The following is an 18,230-nucleotide window of genomic DNA, read 5'->3' as shown; positions in this document are numbered from 1 at the left end:
TAGTCTTATCAATTCCCATTCACCTTGCTATCTAAACCAAGAGGCAATGCCACTCTGAAACCAAAACAAATTACCACAGTTTTTTGGAAATCTCAACGTTTCACCTTTGTGGAAGCAGAAAGGAGTTTCCATATCCTAAATCTCGCTTTAAATTTGGGAGATGCTACTGAAGTGGGGTAGAGGAAATAGCTGCCTATTTGTTCCATCACTGTTGTCCTATCCAGTGGTGCCTTCGGATACTTCCAGCTGTTGCTGTTATCCTACCTAAACCCTATTGTCCTGCCTGAGCACAGTGTGTCTGAATAATCTGAAGACTCCTGACTGCTTGAACATTGGAAGTGAAAGGTATTTAACACGTGTGGAATTGTACTCAGTATAAATTGTGTTCACAAGGGGCAGCTGAGTGCAGATAGAAATGTAACAGCTGTAAAGTAAAACCTGAAATCTTCAAGATTGCCACATTTTTTGTACGTTTTTGAATAGTAATTCATTAGGTTTTCTAGGTCTAAATGCACAAACTTTCCTTCTAGACCTACATTGTTCCAAGTGCAGCTATATTCAAATCAGAAGATCCCAACAAAGAATCCCAGGCCATGCTGAATAACATGAGGTTGTATGGCACGTGTACAATCGCTCTGATGGCCACAGTGGTATTTGTAGGAGTCAAGTACGTCAACAAACTGGCTCTTGTTTTCCTGGCCTGCGTCATCCTTTCCATCTTCTCTATCTATGCAGGGGTCATCAAAAGTGGCTTCAGTCCGCCAGACTTTCCGTAAGTAATTTCATCTCAATTTAGTCCAGTTTAGTTTATTGTCACCTGTATGGAGGTACAGTGAAAAGCTTTTGTTGCATGCTATCCAGTCAGCAGAAAGACAATACATGATTAAAATTCAAGCCATTTATAGTATACTAGACCAAGTGGGACCCGTTGGGTCCCTGTCACAAGGGAGGCCTGGTCCCCCAACGCAACCCGTTCCCCCAACGCAATATTCCACCACTCACCCATAGCCCCCACGGGGGGTCTGGTCCCCCAATGCAACCCGTTCCCCAACGCAATATTCCACCACTCACCCGTTCCCCCAACGCAACCCGTTCCCCCAACGCAATATTCCACCGCTCGCCCTTAGCCCCCAACTGTGCTAATTTTCCCTTATTCACCCTCCCTCATTTTAAACTTTAAAAAAAATGCAATGGCACTTGCTAGGGCTGGCAGGACTCTGTGTCCTGGGATTGCAACATTGTAGCGGACAAGGCTACAATCTCATTGTGATGTCATAGCTGTAACTGCCAATGAAGAAGGAAGAAATGTTTCTCAAATTGGGATTTTGTAAAGTTAAAAATGTGAATAACTTGTAAAATATAACATCAATTTGAACAGAACTTGATACACCACACTACAGGATGATGCTGAGTAAGGTGTTGCAAACATTGTAGTACTATCGTGTACGGTTTTGACGTAGTTCAGGCCATGAAAAGCACACAAATAAACACGCTCACTCACATACAAGATGAGAGTTTTAGTAATAAATACTAGACCAAATGGGACCCGTTGTGTCCCTGTCACACGGGAGGGCTGGTCCCCAAATGCAATATTCCACCACTCACCCATAGCCCCCAACTGCGCAGGCGTGGCTGACATGTCCCGTTGTGATGCCATAGATCCCCGTTGTGACGCGAGTCACGGCAACCCTCCTCAACTGCACCTCGCTATCCCTCTTCCTACCCCTATCCTCCTCCATTCCTCCTCCATTCCCCAACACTCCATCGCCCTCCTCTTTACCCTCCCTCTTCTCCCGTCTCCTCTCCTCCCCCACTCCCTCCCTCACCTCTCCCTCCCTCTCCTTTCCGCTACCTTTAGTCACTCTCGCCATAACTGCTATCCCTTCCCTACCCCCTCCTCTCCCACTATCCCATCCTCCTCACCTCCCCCTATCTCATCCCTCCCCCACTTTCCCCTCCCTCTTCCTCCCTACTCCCTCAATCCCCCCCGTCTCCCTCCACGCCAGGATTTCGATGTAAACCTCCGCTAGCGCCATTTTCTCCACCACGTCGGCGGCGGGCCGAGCGGTCTGGATCTGAGGGAGGGGGAGTGAGAGGCTGTCGGGGGGGATGGGCCGAGCAGCACAGAGCCCCACGTGCCGATGTTCTCTTTCCCCGCGGGTCCAAAGCTTCAGCGCCAAGGCGCGAATGCCAGCTCGGCCTCTCCCCGCCCCCGGACCCCGCACCGGTTCCTACCCCATCCTTGCCCCCGGTTCCGCTCCTACCCTTGCCGGAGCGGCAGGTGAAAGGGAAAAAAGATGGCGGTCTGAAATTCTGCAAAGCCCAGAACTGTGGCTGAGGAGCGTTTGGGTGTCCTTTGTGATTCCAGTCAAGTAAAGACGGCAAATGGGGCACTGTTTGAATTTTTTTGAAGTTAAAAATGTGATTAACATAAAATATAACATAATCGGAACAAAAGTTGACACAACACACCACAGGACAATGGTGAGTAAAGTGGTGCAAATAATTGTAGCGCTATCGTGTACCGTTTTGGTGTGATTCAGGACATGAGTCACAGACAGCCTCACAGACACTCACAACCAAGCAAAATAGTAAGATTAAACGAGAACTTACCAGTTTGAAGTTTGATCTGTATTTTATGAGGAGTTACGATGAGGGATTACGTGAAGAACCCGCTCAGTGCGCAGGCGCGGCATACTTCCAAGCAGCGGTGTGGAATCACAGATAGACACAGTTATTTGAAGTAAACATAGTAAAGATAAGGAGACATCAATTTATTAGTTTGATCCATATAATGAGGGTGGGAGCGGAGGGCACGTAATCCCTCTTCGTAACTCCTCATAAAATACAGATCAAACTTCAAACTGGTAAATTCTCGTTTAATCTTACTATTTTACTTCGGAGTCACGTGAGTGACTACGTGAAGACTTCAAAGCTCTGTGATTTCAAACCGTGTAACAGTTCATACTTCACTCGCTGCCGAAGTCATTCGAGGGAGGAAGTATGTTATCGTAATCAACCATGAATCTGTTTGTAAAAACAATAATGGTGTTATTAACAACAACAAGACCAATTGCTCCCCCGGGCTTAAATTATATATTTTTTGCAGATTCTTTTTCTGCAAACGATACAGGTTCTGTCAGTGGTTTGTTATAAAAGTTTGGAACGTATACTCCCTAGACCACCCTGCAGTAGCCAGGATGTGGTCCATAGGCTCGTCCATCCTCTTAGTTACTGACGTGGAAGCTGTCCTGGTGGAATAAGATTTTATACACGTTAGTATTTACTCCAGCAACTCCCAGTACCTGCTTGAGCCACTAGAGATAGTTTAGCTCGTCACCCGACCATGAGGTTTCCTGTGGCTGACCCATAAGGCTTTTTCCTCTCCCTCGGTATTCCTTATTGTGTCGATCTCTAAGTGGGTCATGACACATAAAACGTGGTTCAGGTGGGTATGCCCGGAATTTCATGACTGGACCTGATGTTCCTGGTCTGTTCTGTTTGGCCAACCCTTGAATGGGCATGTGACACTATCTGGTGTTATAACCATGTTGTCCCATCGCAGTAGATGGGAGAGCTGGCTCTTTGTGTTGATGTAAGGCCACCAGCATGTCCATCTTCAGGGTAGGCTGTTCCAGGGTGAGTGACCTGGCTGGTGATCATCCCCTAAAGTATGTCAGGATTTCACTGACATCCCAATTTGGGTGTACCTATTTCTGGGGAATGGATTGATATACCTCTCCTGTATCTGATCACCAGTGAGCGGTACCCAAGTTGAGTAGGCTAACAGAACATGTCCTTCATTGTGGTGAAGACCTGCCAGGAGCTCCAGTACAGTTTTTTGTTATAGTTGAATGTGTAATTCCTGTTTTGGAAAACAGGTTACCATTTCTTGATGCTCCTCAGGTATGTTCCCTAGGATATGCGACGGAATGCTGTCATCAGGTTGATAGTGCTGCTGATCCAAGCACAGCAATGGTCTTCCCAATTCTGCAATTCTTTTAATGACCATGTCGAGGATCACTGGGAACCATGCTTGTGGACTTGGTCCACTGTAATTTGCGTAGTACCCGACTGATGAAGCCGTAGTACCTATTGAAGAGGTAGAAGGAAAGGAAAACATAGAGATTAGGTTCCCCCCACCCCTCAATACGTGGGAATGTCTCCATTGCCGCTGCCTTGAGATTGGTTTCATGTGACGTAAGTTAGTACGTGGTGATTTAATTGGATATAAGGAATCGATATCTGGTGTCCACATTGCTTAGTAATTTCAGCAAATATTTTTGGTTTAAATGTATGTTTACAGTATTTAGCTCACCTGATAGGTGAGTTACTGATGGTCAAACATGTTTGACGACATACGGTTCCAATTGTTAATAAATTGTCACCTAATATCGATGTTCTCCGCCCAAGTGGTTTGGTATATGCCACCACTGTGATGTTGTTATCTTATAAACGAACATGCAAATTTGGTGGATTACTGAGCAAATGCTTCACTAGAATTAAGTAATTAATATATAACATGTTTAAGTCAATTCATATTGGCATTAAGTATTACAAGCTCAGTAACACATCAGGACACATAAGATGTTACTCAAAACAGGTGGAAGTGTACAACCATAATCCTTCCTGCCGATAAATTCCATGATAACACTACAGATTAATCCATTTGCCCCCATATTACAGGTATGGAGATAGTTTTGAACACTAGTATCTCAGCTCATAGGAAAGGTACAAAGTTCAGTAGCTGGTAATGCTGCTATATCCCAATTACTTTGCCACGTAGTTGATTGGTGGTTAATGCACCATGACTGATAGTCTTAATGAATACCAGATAACAAAGTTGTGGATGGTCAACGTAAATATCTGGATATATATTTTGTGCACCGTTCCCAGAGGCACTGCAATACTGGGTCGATGCGTGGAGTGGACGGAGCAAGCCCCTATTCCATCTCCCTGTTCCAAAATTCAATTTAATATATGGTCCCTAGATAAGGGACGTATCAGATTATTAAACTGATAATAACAGATACTACACTTGATCTTAGCCAAAAGGCCGAGAAGCGATGCAGCTAAAGCTGTATCCAAGGAATTCAGGAATAGTTACTTCCCCTCAGCCATCAGGCTATTAAACCTGGCTCGGACAAAACTCTGACTATTACCAACCACTTTCTGTTATTTGCACTATCAGTTTATTTATTCATGTGTGTATATATTTATATCATGGTATATGGACACATTTATCTGTTTTGTAGTAAATGCCTACTATTTTCTGTGTGCTTAAGCAAAGCAAGAATTTCATTGTCCTATACAGGGACACATGACAATAAACTCACTTGAACTTGAACTTGAACTAGTTTGTCGTTAATATATAGACATGCCATGACGGAATGTTTCTAAGTGTCAGGGCTAGTTGATTCTGGATAACTTTGACTTAAATGCCGCAACGCTCATCATGGTTACTCCATCCAGGTAATTGCGGTATATCCGAAACTTATATGAGAAGGTACTGAATAGTGTGCATCTTCAAGGTCGATGTCTACCATAAAGTATCCTTGGATCCATGGTAGTAGTTACAAATCCCATGAATGGGTATACCTGGTGAAATACTCAAGTGGTTTATCAACGATGGTGCGACATTCACCATCGTGGGAGGGTAGACCACTTGGGGTGCTTGCTGAATTGGTGGCAAGATATTAATTCTATTCCCCTTGTATTTATTTTTTGGTATATAACTACCAAGAGTGATAGCTTCCTAACCAGGCGTGATTCACCCACCCCTTGTTAGTACAACCCTTAACCTTTATGTGATGGTAGGAACCATACTTATCTGTCTTCATTGTTGTTTTCTTCGGTTTCTGGTTCCTTGTTCTTGTAGGGACGATGTTTGTTGGGGGGTGGCGCATTTTCCCTGGGGCCTGCTCTGGGCCGTGGCCTAAAATGCTACGGGTTTGGCATGCAGGCCCCGAGCTTTCACCAGTACCATGAGGTAGAAGCACCTGGTGGACACGTAGAGGTACTGCTGTCTGGTTTAGTGTGGTGCTCATTCCAGACTCTGCCCTCTTGTGCCGAATAGTTTGAACACTTCGTCCAGTTTTTTAGGACTGGTTTGGTAAGTGCCAGGTAGCAGGATCTGTGCTTGTGAGGTCGGCGTTCTCATAGTCCTGTTAATTTCATAGATTGAGGGCAGGTTTGTGAGTTCATTTGAGAAGTTATGAGGTATACCGTTGAACAGTAGGGTCAGGTGTTTTGCCATACTACCCTGCCCTTCTGGAATGAGCAGGTGGACATGATAGCCGACGTCAGGGTACCAAATGCATTTTTTAAATATTTAGGTTAAATGCGCTGCTCAATGTATCCCCCAATAATGGAGGGCACTTTGAGTAAATGCAATTTAGGGGAGGCATGATAAAACCAACGCCTCATGGCTACCTGTCTTGGAGAGGTTTTTTGGAAAAGACAGGTAGTAAGCTGGCCATCAGTTGAGACTGAAAAGCCATCTCGCTAGTGGTGGAGCCACATAGCGGCCACACCCAGCAGCTCTTCCTGATCCTGTACCTCAAGCATACTCCCAATATTGTTCAGCCAGTGACCCCTCTTCATGACCAGCCCAGCCACTGGTCACCCCAAAGCTAACCACACTAAGGAGGAAGCGATGGGCAGTGCCTAGGCACTGTGGATGGTATGCCTGAACCCTCCAGCGAGACTGCCCCTCACGTAGCGTGTCTCGCAGGAGCTCCTGCTCCAGGAGCCGCTCCAGCGGCTCAGGCGGCTGTCTCTCTCCCATGCGGGTGGAGAGACGTCCCCTCCGACAAGTCGGAAGCCACCGGCCGGATGCCTCTTCGGATGGCTGAACATCCAGCCCGCAGCTCAGGCACTAGCGGGACTGGGCTCAGCGCGGTGATGGGGATAGCGGAGCGCCCGGTAAATGTTCCTACCGCCTTCTTCTGGAGCTTTTGTGCCTTGTAGTAGCGAGAGCGCCTCTCTAGCAGCGCGTCTCGCAGGCACCTGCTCCGTGAGCCGCTCCAGCAGCTCAGGCGGCTCTCTCTCCCCCCGTGCGGGTGGAGAGACGTCCCGTCCGACATCGGGAACACCTGCCGGATGCCTCTCAAGTGGCTATGCATCCAGCCCGCTGCTCAGGTATTAGCAGGCTGGCCTCGGCACGGTGTCGGGGAATTACGGAACACCGGGTAACGCTCCTACCGCCTGTTGCTGCCCCCCTCCCCGACGGGAATACGTTCCTCCTTGAACGGGGGACAGTTTTGTTCCAGAGCCTTTTTCTCTGTCTGTAAAAAACACAAGCAGAAAAAGGCTCACCTGTAAAAGAAAACCCGACCTCAGGGTACTCACCTGACGGTCCGGTTCATTCTGTAGCGGGAGAGCCTAATTCCTGTTGCAGCCGCTGTTGCACTGCTGGCGTAATGCCGCGCCTGCGCACTGAGCGGGTTCTTCACGTAGTCACTCACGTGACTCCGAAGTAAAATGAGAGTTTTAGTAATATTATATGATATAACCTATCTATCTACCTATATATGTGTGTGTGTGTGTATATATATATATACACACACACACACACACACACACACACACACACACACACACACACACACACACACACACACACACACACACACACACATATATAGGCAGATAGATGCAAGATAAGGGAATAATGTTTATTACAAGGTAAAGCCAGCAAAGTCTGGTCAAGGATAGTCTGAGGGTCACCAAAGAGGTAGATAGTAGTTCAGCACAGATCTCTGGTTGTGGTAGGATGATTCAGTTACCTGATAACAGCTGGGCAGAAACTGTCCCTGAATCTGGAGGTGTGCATTTTCACACTTCTTTACCTTTTGCCAGATGGGAGAGAGGAGAAAAGGGAGCGGTCAGCGTGCGACTGGTCCTTGATTATGCTGCTGGACTTGCCGAGGCAGCGTGAGGTATAAATGGAGTCAACAAAAGGGAGTTTGGTTTGTGTAAGGGTCTAGGCTGCGTCCACAATTCACTGCAGTTTCTTGCGGTCTTGGATGGAGCTATTTCTAAACCAAGCTGTGATGCATCCTGATAAAATGCTTTCGATGGTGTATCAGTAGAAGTTGCTGAACTTCCTAAGCCTTCAAAGGAAGTAGAGGCATTGGTTTGCTTTCTTAGTCGTTGTATCAATATGGGTGGTTCAGGAGCAATTGTTGGTGATATTGACTCCTAGAAATGTGAAGTTTTCAACCATCTCTACTTCAGCACCGTCAATGCATACTGGGGTATGTGCACTGCTTCTCTTCCTGAAGTCGATCACTATCTCCTTTGCCTTCCTGACAATGACAGGGAAGTTGTTGTCTCAATAGACAATATACGATAGGTGCAGGAGTAGGCCATTCGGCCCTTCGAGCCTGCACCGACATTCAATATGATCATGGCTGATCACCCAACTCAGTAACCTGTACCTGCCTTTTCCCCTTACCCCCTGATCCCTTTAGCCACAAGGGCCACATCTAACTTCCTCTTAAATATAGCCAATGAACTGGCCTCAACTACCTTCTGTGGCAGAGAATTCCACAGATTCACCACTCTCTGTGTGAAAAATGTTTTTCTCATCTCGGTCCCAAAAGATTTCCCCCCTATCCTTAAACTGTGACCCCTTGTTCTGAACTTCCCCAGCATCGGGAACAATCTTCCTGCATCTAGCCTGTCCAACCCCTTAAGAATTTTGTAAGTTTCTATAAGATCCCCCCTCAATCTTCTAAATTCTAGTGAGTACAAGCCGAGTCTATCCAGTCTTTCTTCATATGAAAGTCCTGCCATCCCAGAAATTAGTCTGGTGATCCTTCTCTGTACTGCAAAAATGTCTTTCTTCAGATTAGGAGACCAAAACTATTCTAGAGAAACTCAGCGGGTGCGGCAGCGTCTATGGAGCGAAGGAATTAGGCAACGTCGCCTATTTCCTTCGCTCCATAGATGCTGTCGCACTCGCTGAGTTTCTCCAACACTTTTGTCTACCTTTGATTTTCCAGCATCTGCAGTTCCTTCTTAAACGGATTAAAGAAAATGCAAGTCTGAAAGCGTCACCTATTCCTTCTCTCCAGAGATGCTGTCTGTTCCGCTGAGTTACTCCAGCATTTTGTGGCTATCCAAGGTTTTTATACCAATATTAAAAACAAAGGTTACCAGAGAGAAGGTAAGGTCATGGATAAAGAGGAATTTGATGATGTAGGTGTGGTACAAAACAAGTAGTTTGCATCTATTTTCACTGAGGATTCGGATATGGAGAACAGTGAGATCAGTGTGGAGAACACTAACAAGGAAAGACACATTTGAGATGAAGAAGGAGGAGGTATTTGGGCTCTTGCAGAGCATTAATTTAGTTTAGAAACAAAGAACTGCAGATTATGGATTATACCAAAGATGGACACAAAATGCTGGAGTAACTCAACGGGTTAGGCAGTTTCTCTGGAGAAAAAGGATGAGTGATGTTTCAAGTTGGGATCCTATTACAGACTGAAAGTAGAATTTGGTGGGAGGGAGGGTGAGAAGAACTGGATGTGAGAAAAAATCAGGACCATTCAAGGCCAGCCACAAATGATCTCCGGCAGGGCATAGTCTGATGGGTCTATTGTTGGCGAGGGAAGGTGTGATCTCAAGAGAAACAACTTGGAGAACTTTGAAACTGGTAAATGACTTGGGAGGAGTGAGGGAGAGGGGAGGAAACTATGAGATGAAGTTACTTAATATTAGAGAATTCAATTTTCATACCGGATTGACACAAAAAGCTGGAGTAAAGGGCCTGTCCCACTGTACGAGGTAATTCAAGAGTTCTCCCGAGTTTCCCTGATTCGAACTCGGAGAATTACGGTAATAGCCTCTCGTAGGTACTCGGGGCTCTCGTGGACATTTTTCAACATGTTGAAAAATCTTCACGAGCTTACCGCGTTTCCCAAGTACCTGCCGTAAAACAAGGTACTAAAGAGACGAAGGGCGTGTGAGGTATCTTGGACATAGGTCGGGAGAGATTGCACCAGGGGGATGGGATGGTCAAGGTACGTGGAAATCACTTCAGTGGGAATGGAGCGGGCAGAAACAATGGGCAGTTGTGTTTATGGATTTTGGGGAGAAGGTAAAACCGGGCTGTGCGGGACTGGGAAACAATAATTTTGGAGGCTGTGGAAGGCATAATCTCAGTAAGTGATAAAATCAAAAATGATCTGTGAGATCATGGCCTGGTGCTCATCTATGGGATCATGATCCAAGGATAGGTAGGAGGAGTTGTCTGAGAGCTGGTGCCTGGCCTCGGGTGCAGCAGAGGTCAGCTCGCCAGACAGGTGTCAGGTTATGGGAAGAAGGCAGGAGAATGGGGTTCGGATGCCGGTTAGTATGGGGTTAGTAATGTCGGCGTTGCTGCAGAGTGAATGGAGGGCTGTGCATTCAGAGGGGGCGAGGTTAGCGTAGGTAAGGGGCGTGGAAAAGTTGAGATGGTTGATGTCACACCGGCAGTTAGAAATAAAAAGGTCTAAAGAGCGAGAAGGCCATTTGTGGGAGTCCCAAGAGGAATGGGACCAGTGGAGACAGAAGAAGGAGTCATCACTTGGTGGTGAGGACTCCTTCCCATAGAAAAAGGCATGGAGGCGGACGCGACGGAAGAAAAGCTCTATGTCGTGGCAAACCCAAAACTCATTGAGGTGGGGGCAGACGGGAACGAAGGTGAGGCATGTTCATACCACTGGGTTGTAAGCTACCAAAGTGAAATATGAGGTGCTGTTGTTCCAATTTGCATGTGGCATCACTCTGACAGTAGAGGGGGGGCCAGGACAGAAAGCATGGGTATTGTAAGAGTAGTTGAAATGGTTGACAAACTGGAGATCCCGTCGGCCTAGCCAGGCAGAACATGTGCTCAGCAAAACGGTTGTCGAGTCTACGTTTGATCTCACCGATGTGCAGGATTAGATGTTAGAGGAGGTACTGTTCATGGGAAGCTTTGTCTCACCTGAAAGGCATCCCTAGATGGAAACAAGGGAGGAGGCAAAAGGACAGGTGTTGCCTTCCCTGCGGTTACAGGGTAAAGTACTTGGTGACGCTTTGATTGGGTTGTGAAGAAATGGGTGAAACAAGTTGTGGAAGGAGAAGTCCCTGCGGATGGTGGAAAGGGTTGCAGATGGGAAGATGTGTTTAATAGAGGGGTCCATTCCGAGATGACGGATATTTCTGTTGTCCTGGCAGCATTGCAGAGTCGGCCTGGCCAAACGTAAGACGTTCATGTTCTCCACCATTGCTCCACTGCTGTAGGCCACATCCGGTCCACGTGACGGCCTATTGGAGCAGAAGGCTGGAAAAGGCTGTTGCAGGGCTTCCAGTGGCTGACACAGAGGAGACACGTGTGATTGTTTCATCTATGTTCCATACCCATGTTCCCTGAAGAATGAGGACATCTCGGATGTTCTAGTATGGAACACCTCATCTTGGGCGGTGGAGACGGAGGAATTGAGAGAGTCTCTCATCTGATCTGGAGGAATAGCACCTCGTATTCCTTTTTCTCCAGAGATGCTGCCTGACCCTCTGAGTTATTCCATTAATTTAATTTAGTTTAGTTTATTGTTGTCACTAGAGCCAATGTGCAGTGAAAAGCATTTGTTGCTATCCAGTCACAGAACTGATGGGATCTATCCCAGGTTATTGAAAAAGGCAAAAGAGGAGATCGGGGGAGCCTTGACAAGGATTTTTGTGCCACAGGGGTGGCACCAGAGAACTGGAGAGTAGCCAATGTTGTTCCTTTGTTTAAGAAGGGAAGTAGAGAGAATTCAGTGAATTATAGGTGGGTGCATCTCGTGTCAGTGTTAAGGAAGCTTTTGGAGAGGATTCTTTGGGACAAGATTTACTCCTATTTGGAACAGAATGAGTAATGTGGGACTGTCAACATGGCTTTATATACAGCATGTCATGTCTTACTAACTTGGATGAGCTTTTTGAGAAGGTGATGAAGATGATTGACGAGGGTAGGGCAGTGGATGTTGTTCAGACCTCTGGTGTTTGTGATATACGTAAATGACTGTGTGATTATGTGACTACATGTTTATATTTGTGATACATGTAAATGGAGGGTAGCTAATGTTATCCCACTTTTTAAGAAAGGCGGGAGAGAGAAAACAGGGAATTATAGACCAGTTAGCCTGACATCGGTGATGGGGAAGATGCTGGAGTCAATTATAAAAGATGAGATAGCCGAATATTTGGAAAGCAGTAACAGGATCGGTCCGAGTCAGCATGGATTTACGAAGGGGAAATCAAGCTTGACTAATCTTCTGGAATTTTTTGAAGATGTAACTAGGAAAATGGACAAGGGATAGCCAGTGGATGTAGTGTACCTGGACTTTCAGAAAGCATTTAATAATGTCCTACATAGGAGATTTGTGGGCAAAATTAGATTCAGATTCAGATTCAAACTTTATTGTCATTGTGCAGTGTACAGTACAGAGACAACAAAATGCAGTTAGCATCTCCCTAGAAGAGCGACATAGAATATGAGCAATAAATAAATATATTTACGTGCATACAGTCATAGTAGCGCAATTATTATTATTTTTTTTATTGGGGGTAGAGGATAGAGAAGTGGTTGGCAGACAGGAAACAAAGAGTAGGGATTAACGGGTCCCTTTCAGAATGGCAGGCAGTGACTAGTGGGGTACCGCAAGGCTCGGTGCTGGGACCGCAGCTATTTACAATATACATCAATGATTTGGATGAAGGGATTCAAAGTAACATTAGCAAATTTGCAGATGACACAAAGTTGGGTAGCAGTGTGAACTGTGAGGAGGATGCTATGAGAATGCAGGGTGACTTGGACAGGTTGGGGGAGTGGGCAGATGCATGGCAGATGAAGCTTAATGCGGATAAATGTGAGGTTATCCGCTTTGGTAGCAAAAACAGGAAGGCAGATTACTATCTAAATGGCGTCAAGTTGGGAAAAGGGGAAGTACAACGGGATCTGGGGGGTCCTTGTACATCAGTCTATGAAAGTAAGCATGCAGGTACAGCAGGCAGTGAAGAAAGCGAATGGCATGTTGGCCTTTATAACACGAGGAATCGAATATAGGAGCAAAGAGGTCCTTCTGCAGTTGTACAGAGCCCTAGTGAGACCACACCTGGAGTATTGTGTGCAGTTTTGGTCCCCTAATTTGAGGAAGGACATTCTTGCTATTGAGGGAGTGCAGCGTAGGTTTACAAGGTTAATTCCCGGGATGGGGGGAACTTCTTTACTCAGAGAGTGGTAGCGGTGTGGAATGAGCTTCCAGTGGAAGTGGTGGCGGCAGGTTCGTTGGTATCATTTAAGAATAAATTGGATAGGCATGTGGATGAGAAGGGAATGGAGGGTTATGGTATGAGTGCAGGCAGGTGGGACTAAGGGAAAAAAAATTTTCGGCGCGGACTTGTAGGGCCGAGATGGCCTGTTTCCGTGCTGTAATTGTTATATGGTTATGGCGGGACTGTCATATGCTGAGAGAATGGAGCAGCTGGGCTTGTACACTCTGGAGTTCAGAAGGATGAGAGGATATCTCATTGAAACATATAAGATTGTTAAGGGTTTGGACACGCTAGAGGCAGGAAACATGTTCCCGATGTTGGGGGAGTCCAGAATCAGGGGCCACAGTTCAGGAATAAGGAGTAAGCCATTTAGAACGGAGACGAGGAAACACTTTTTCTCACAGAGAGTGGTGAGTCTGTGGAATTCTCTGCCTCAGAGGGCGGTGGAGGCCGGTTCTCTGGATGCTTTCAAGAGAGAGCTAGATAGGGTTCTTAAAAATAGCGGAGTCGGGGGATATGGGGAGAAGGCAGGAACGGGGTACTGTTTGGGGATGATCAGCCACAATCACATTGAATGGCGGTGTTGGCTCGAAGGGTCGAATGGCCTACTCCTGCACCTATTGTCTATTGACGTAAACATAGATGGGTTTGTTAGTAAATTTGCAGATGACACCAAGATTGCTGGGGTCACAGATTGTGATGAAGGCTGTCAAAGTAAACAATAGGATATACAGTAGATCAGCTAAAGAAATGAGCAGAGAAATGGCAGTTGGAGTTGGATCTGAGCAAGTGGGAGCTGTTGCATTTTGGGGAGGTCGAATGCAAGGGGAAAATCCTGACCATCTGGGTGGGGTCTTCAATTTTTCCATGTGACTGTCTTCCTCCGAGTGGTCTGCTTTCTCCTATATCCTAAAGATGTGTGGTTGATAAGTTCATTGACCACTGTAATCTCTTCTTATCGAGTTCACATCACAAGATTAGATATTGTTCAGACGGAGCTGAACACACTTCTCGGCATCTTCATTGTAGGCAGCTGTGCATTGGTTTTCCGGTTGAGGCCATTTAGTTAGGTGTTCCATTGTTTGTGGTTCAATACCACATTCGCAGGTGACATAGTTGAAGTTATATCCCCACTTGTTTAGAGACACCTTTGCCCTGCCAACACCAGTTCTCAATCGATTGAGACATTTTTATCTGGCCCAACTTGTGTCTGCACCAGCAGGGAGTTGCTCACTTGCCGTTAGTCCCATGGTAGTTGAGGGAGATAGAGTGGATATTTTATCACCCCATATGGAGACTCGTGCTTCACTTGTAATGCCAGCCTCAAGAGGAGTCACACAGTTAAGAAAATGTTTACTCGACTTTAGGCGGCTTGGAAATGGTGTCTGGCCAAACATTGGATGTGGTTCATCTGTTATCTGCCACTGGCGCTCCTTCATGCTGGCTCCTGCTCTTCTGATGTCTGGTGGGGCTATGCCTGCCGGGAGGTAGAAGTTGTCAGTACTTGTTGGCTTGAGACAACCTGTGACAAGTCTGCAGGAAGCATTGAGGGCTGGGCCCAGCTTGGGTGGATCTTTCCCATATTGGGCATGCATACTCAGCAGTAGAATAGTAGAGAGCTAAGGCAGAGGAATGTAGGGTCTGGGGGCTAGCACCCCATCTTGTGTTGGTGAGCTTACTAACAACATTGTTGCGTGCACTCACTTTCGCCTTTGTCTTCTCAATATGCGTCTTGAAGGTAAGACATCTATCGGTCAAGGGTTACACCAACTGGATGCTCACAGTGCTCCAATGTTGTTCCCGACCAGGTCACCTGAAGTTGTCTCTTGGCTTCTCGGTTTCTCAAGTGGAAGGCACACACCTGTGTCTTATATGGGTTTACACGGAGGTTGTTCTCCTCATAATATGATGTTAGTTGATTGAGAGCATCGGTCAGCCTTTCCTCTGCTACTGAAGAATCAGTATCTTGGGCGGCAACACCCAGGTCATCAGCATATGCAAAGCGCCAAGTTCCATCACTTCTTGCTTTGTCATTTAGATGTTGAAGAGTAAAGGGCCTGTCCCACCAGCATGCGACTGCATGCGGCGAGCGCGACCTAACGTGGTCGCTTGAGCCGTACGGCCTCGCGGGGCCGGTCCCACTTCGGTCGTCGGGGCCGTATGGAGTTGTGCGGTGCTGGTCCTGACATCGCGCGGGGCTCCGAGAAACTGACACTGTCCAAACATTCCGTGCGGCAACGGCCTATCGGCCCGCAGCCGCATTGAGGCCGTACGCAGCGCCTCAACGGGCGTATGCAGCGTCTTGATGGCGTACGGCTAGCGCGTGCCGTCGCGTGATGACGTCACCGCCCGGCGTGCCGTTGCATGATGACATAACCACCCGACGCCGTGCGACGTCCAAATTCAGTCGGCCAGCCTCCTGCCCAGCTGATTGGTGAGTATGATGTCGGGACCAGCCCCGCACAACTCCATATGGCTCCGCGGTTGGAAGTGGGACCGGCTCCGCGAGGCTGTACGCCTCAAGCCACCACGTTTGGTCGCGCTGGACGCATGCAATCGCATGCTGGTGGGACAGGCCCTTAAGGGAGCAAGCACGCTCCCTGAGGGAGACCATTCTTCAGCCTACACCATCTGCTTCGTTTGCCACCCAACTCCACAAAGAACATCCTGTTCTCCAGCATACTTTCAATCAGCTCTGTGAGCCGAATGTCCTTCATCATATCCGAGATCTTGCTAAGCAGATATCTGTGGTTGACTGTGTCATATGCTGCACATAGGTCAACAAAGACTACACCTGTCACCATCCTTTTCTCAAATCCATCTTCGATGTTTTGTGCGAGGTTAAGAACTTGGCTTGTTGTTGACTTTCCAGGCGGAATTCTGCTTGCTCGGGGATGAGGCGTTCATCTACTGTTTAGGATCAGGCGTTCAAACAGCTTACGTGTGACTAAGACGTGACATCGGCCTGGAGCTTTGGGATTGATGGATCTTTCCCTGGTTTTAACAGTACTATCACATGTGCTTTCTTCCAGATCTTGGGCAGCTTGTTGGTTGCTAGGCAGTGATTGGATAGTTGTAATAACTACCTCCTTGCGTCGGGTCCGAAGTATTTGATCTGCTCAGTTGCGCTGCTATCCAAGCCAATTGCCTTTCCTGGTTTAAACTTGAAATGCAGTTTTCAACTCTTCCATGGTTAATGGCATTGTAAAGCCTGGGTCTTGCTTGATCTTCTTTTGCCTCTTTCCACTTTTACCATTCAAGAGCAACTTGATTTGCAGTGACCTTGGGTTGCTGAGGAGCAACTTTAGGGTCACCACGAAGCTTGCGGGTTAGAGACCATACCTTCCTGCTGTTCTTTGACATATCTGTACACTCAACCAGTGCGTTCCAGGCCTTTTGGCACTCCACCCTGCAGCCTCGGGGAATGTGCCTTTGTGCTTTTTCTTAATAAGTTCGCTGAACTTTTGATAGTTTCCTGCTGTTGGTTTGATGTTTTTGATCTTCGGTTCCAGATCAAGTCCGAACCCATTTCAGTCAGCTTTCGTGAAGTTAATAGACAATAGGTGCAGGAATAGGCCATTCGGCCCTTCGAGCCAGCATCACCATTCAATGTGATCATGGCTGATCATCCACAATCAGTATGTTTTGCATACAATTGTGTTTTGCGAGTGTGCTTCTTGTACAGTGGTGGAAAGATTGGTGGAAACAGGGCTGCAACGTGAACGCTCTTTCCTTGACCCCCAGTGTAAATTGCTCTCAAAAAAAGTTTATTGTAGGATTAGTGTAAATAAGTGGTTGTTGATCTGCATGGAGTCTTTTGGATGAAGGGACTTTTTCTGTGCTGCATAATGCTACAGAAGTAACTTAAGTTCATTTTTTCCCCAGCAAATTTGTATAATCATATGATTAGCTAATTTTTTGACATTGCTATATGCTCTCAAAATGTATATTTTTGATTGATGTTATTTTAAAGGCAGTAGTAATCTAATAAAGATAGAATTCCTCAATTAAGATAAGACAGCCAGGAAATATAGCACTAAACCTATCATCCTCAAAAGGATTGGCACATTGCAAATGCTGAAATAGCAAAAGATTTTATGAAGTTTGATTTCCTGGACTTGTAAGCAGGTGACAATTCCTTCTCCTGTGTTCTTGATTTTGTCTTGATAACAGTCTCATGTTATACTTTCCTATTTTATATCCTCCATATCCTCCATAGCCTATGCCTGCTTGGAAACAGAACATTAGCCTGGAAAGGCTTTGACAAGTGCGCTAAGACTATAATTCAAGGGAACCAGACAGTCACGTCTCAACTCTGGAAAGTTTTCTGTCAGGAGTCCTCTTTCAATGCTACTTGTAATGAATACTTTGAACTCAACAATGTCACGCAGATTCAAGGGATACCTGGGATTGCCAGCAAAGTAATATTTGGTGAGTGTTATAAAATGATGATGTATGTGGAAGGAATTTTAATGGATGTTAACATTTGTCCAAATCTTCTTGCTCCATTTCATTAAAAAAAAGCGAAGCTTTCTCTCTGCACACATATAATGGTAGTTTTCATCGTGGCTTAAGTGTGAACTTAATCACAGTAATGAGACCAAACAAGGCAAAATAAAAGCACAACTGGATGCTGGAAAAAGGAAATGAAAATGTATGAAAACGCCAACTAATTGGAGTGTTATCAGGATAAATAATCAGAATTAATATTTCAGAGCAATAACCTTCCAATAGAGCTCTTTATTTTAATTTCCACCATAAAGGCAAGAGGACCAGGGAACTTGGGGCGGTCAGTAATTTGGTCAAGGAGGTGCTGACGGTCCTAATGCGTATGAAGTTAGCAAATCTCCCAGGCCTGATCGGATATATGCAAGGGCACTGTGTGGAAAGCTAGAGAGGAAGTTACAGGTGCTCTGGTTGAAATATTTGAGTCGTCATTAAAT

The 18,230-nt window shown here is 46.2% G+C and overlaps 1 protein-coding gene and 1 non-coding gene across 5 annotated transcripts in view; one reads left to right on the top strand and one right to left on the bottom strand.

The window, feature by feature from the left end:
- Window positions 1–18,230, top strand: part of slc12a7 (solute carrier family 12 member 7) — a 254,830-nt gene that overhangs the window by 173,718 nt on the left and 62,882 nt on the right. For all 4 annotated transcript variants that reach the window (XM_033016701.1, XM_033016690.1, XM_033016696.1 and 1 more), the window contains exons 7-8: window positions 531–772; window positions 17,507–17,718. In XM_033016701.1, the coding sequence (XP_032872592.1) occupies window positions 531–772; window positions 17,507–17,718 (454 nt within the window). The remainder of the gene's footprint in view (window positions 1–530; window positions 773–17,506; window positions 17,719–18,230) is intronic.
- On the bottom strand, window positions 4,877–5,068 carry LOC116970589. Its single transcript, XR_004411207.1, has one exon. It is a non-coding gene; the product is annotated as a U2 spliceosomal RNA (small nuclear RNA).

Source organism: Amblyraja radiata, chromosome 2 (assembly GCF_010909765.2).
Source record: "Amblyraja radiata isolate CabotCenter1 chromosome 2, sAmbRad1.1.pri, whole genome shotgun sequence".
In the NCBI taxonomy this organism is placed as follows: domain Eukaryota; kingdom Metazoa; phylum Chordata; class Chondrichthyes; order Rajiformes; family Rajidae; genus Amblyraja; species Amblyraja radiata.
This window is presented reverse-complemented; position numbering and strand designations above follow the sequence as displayed.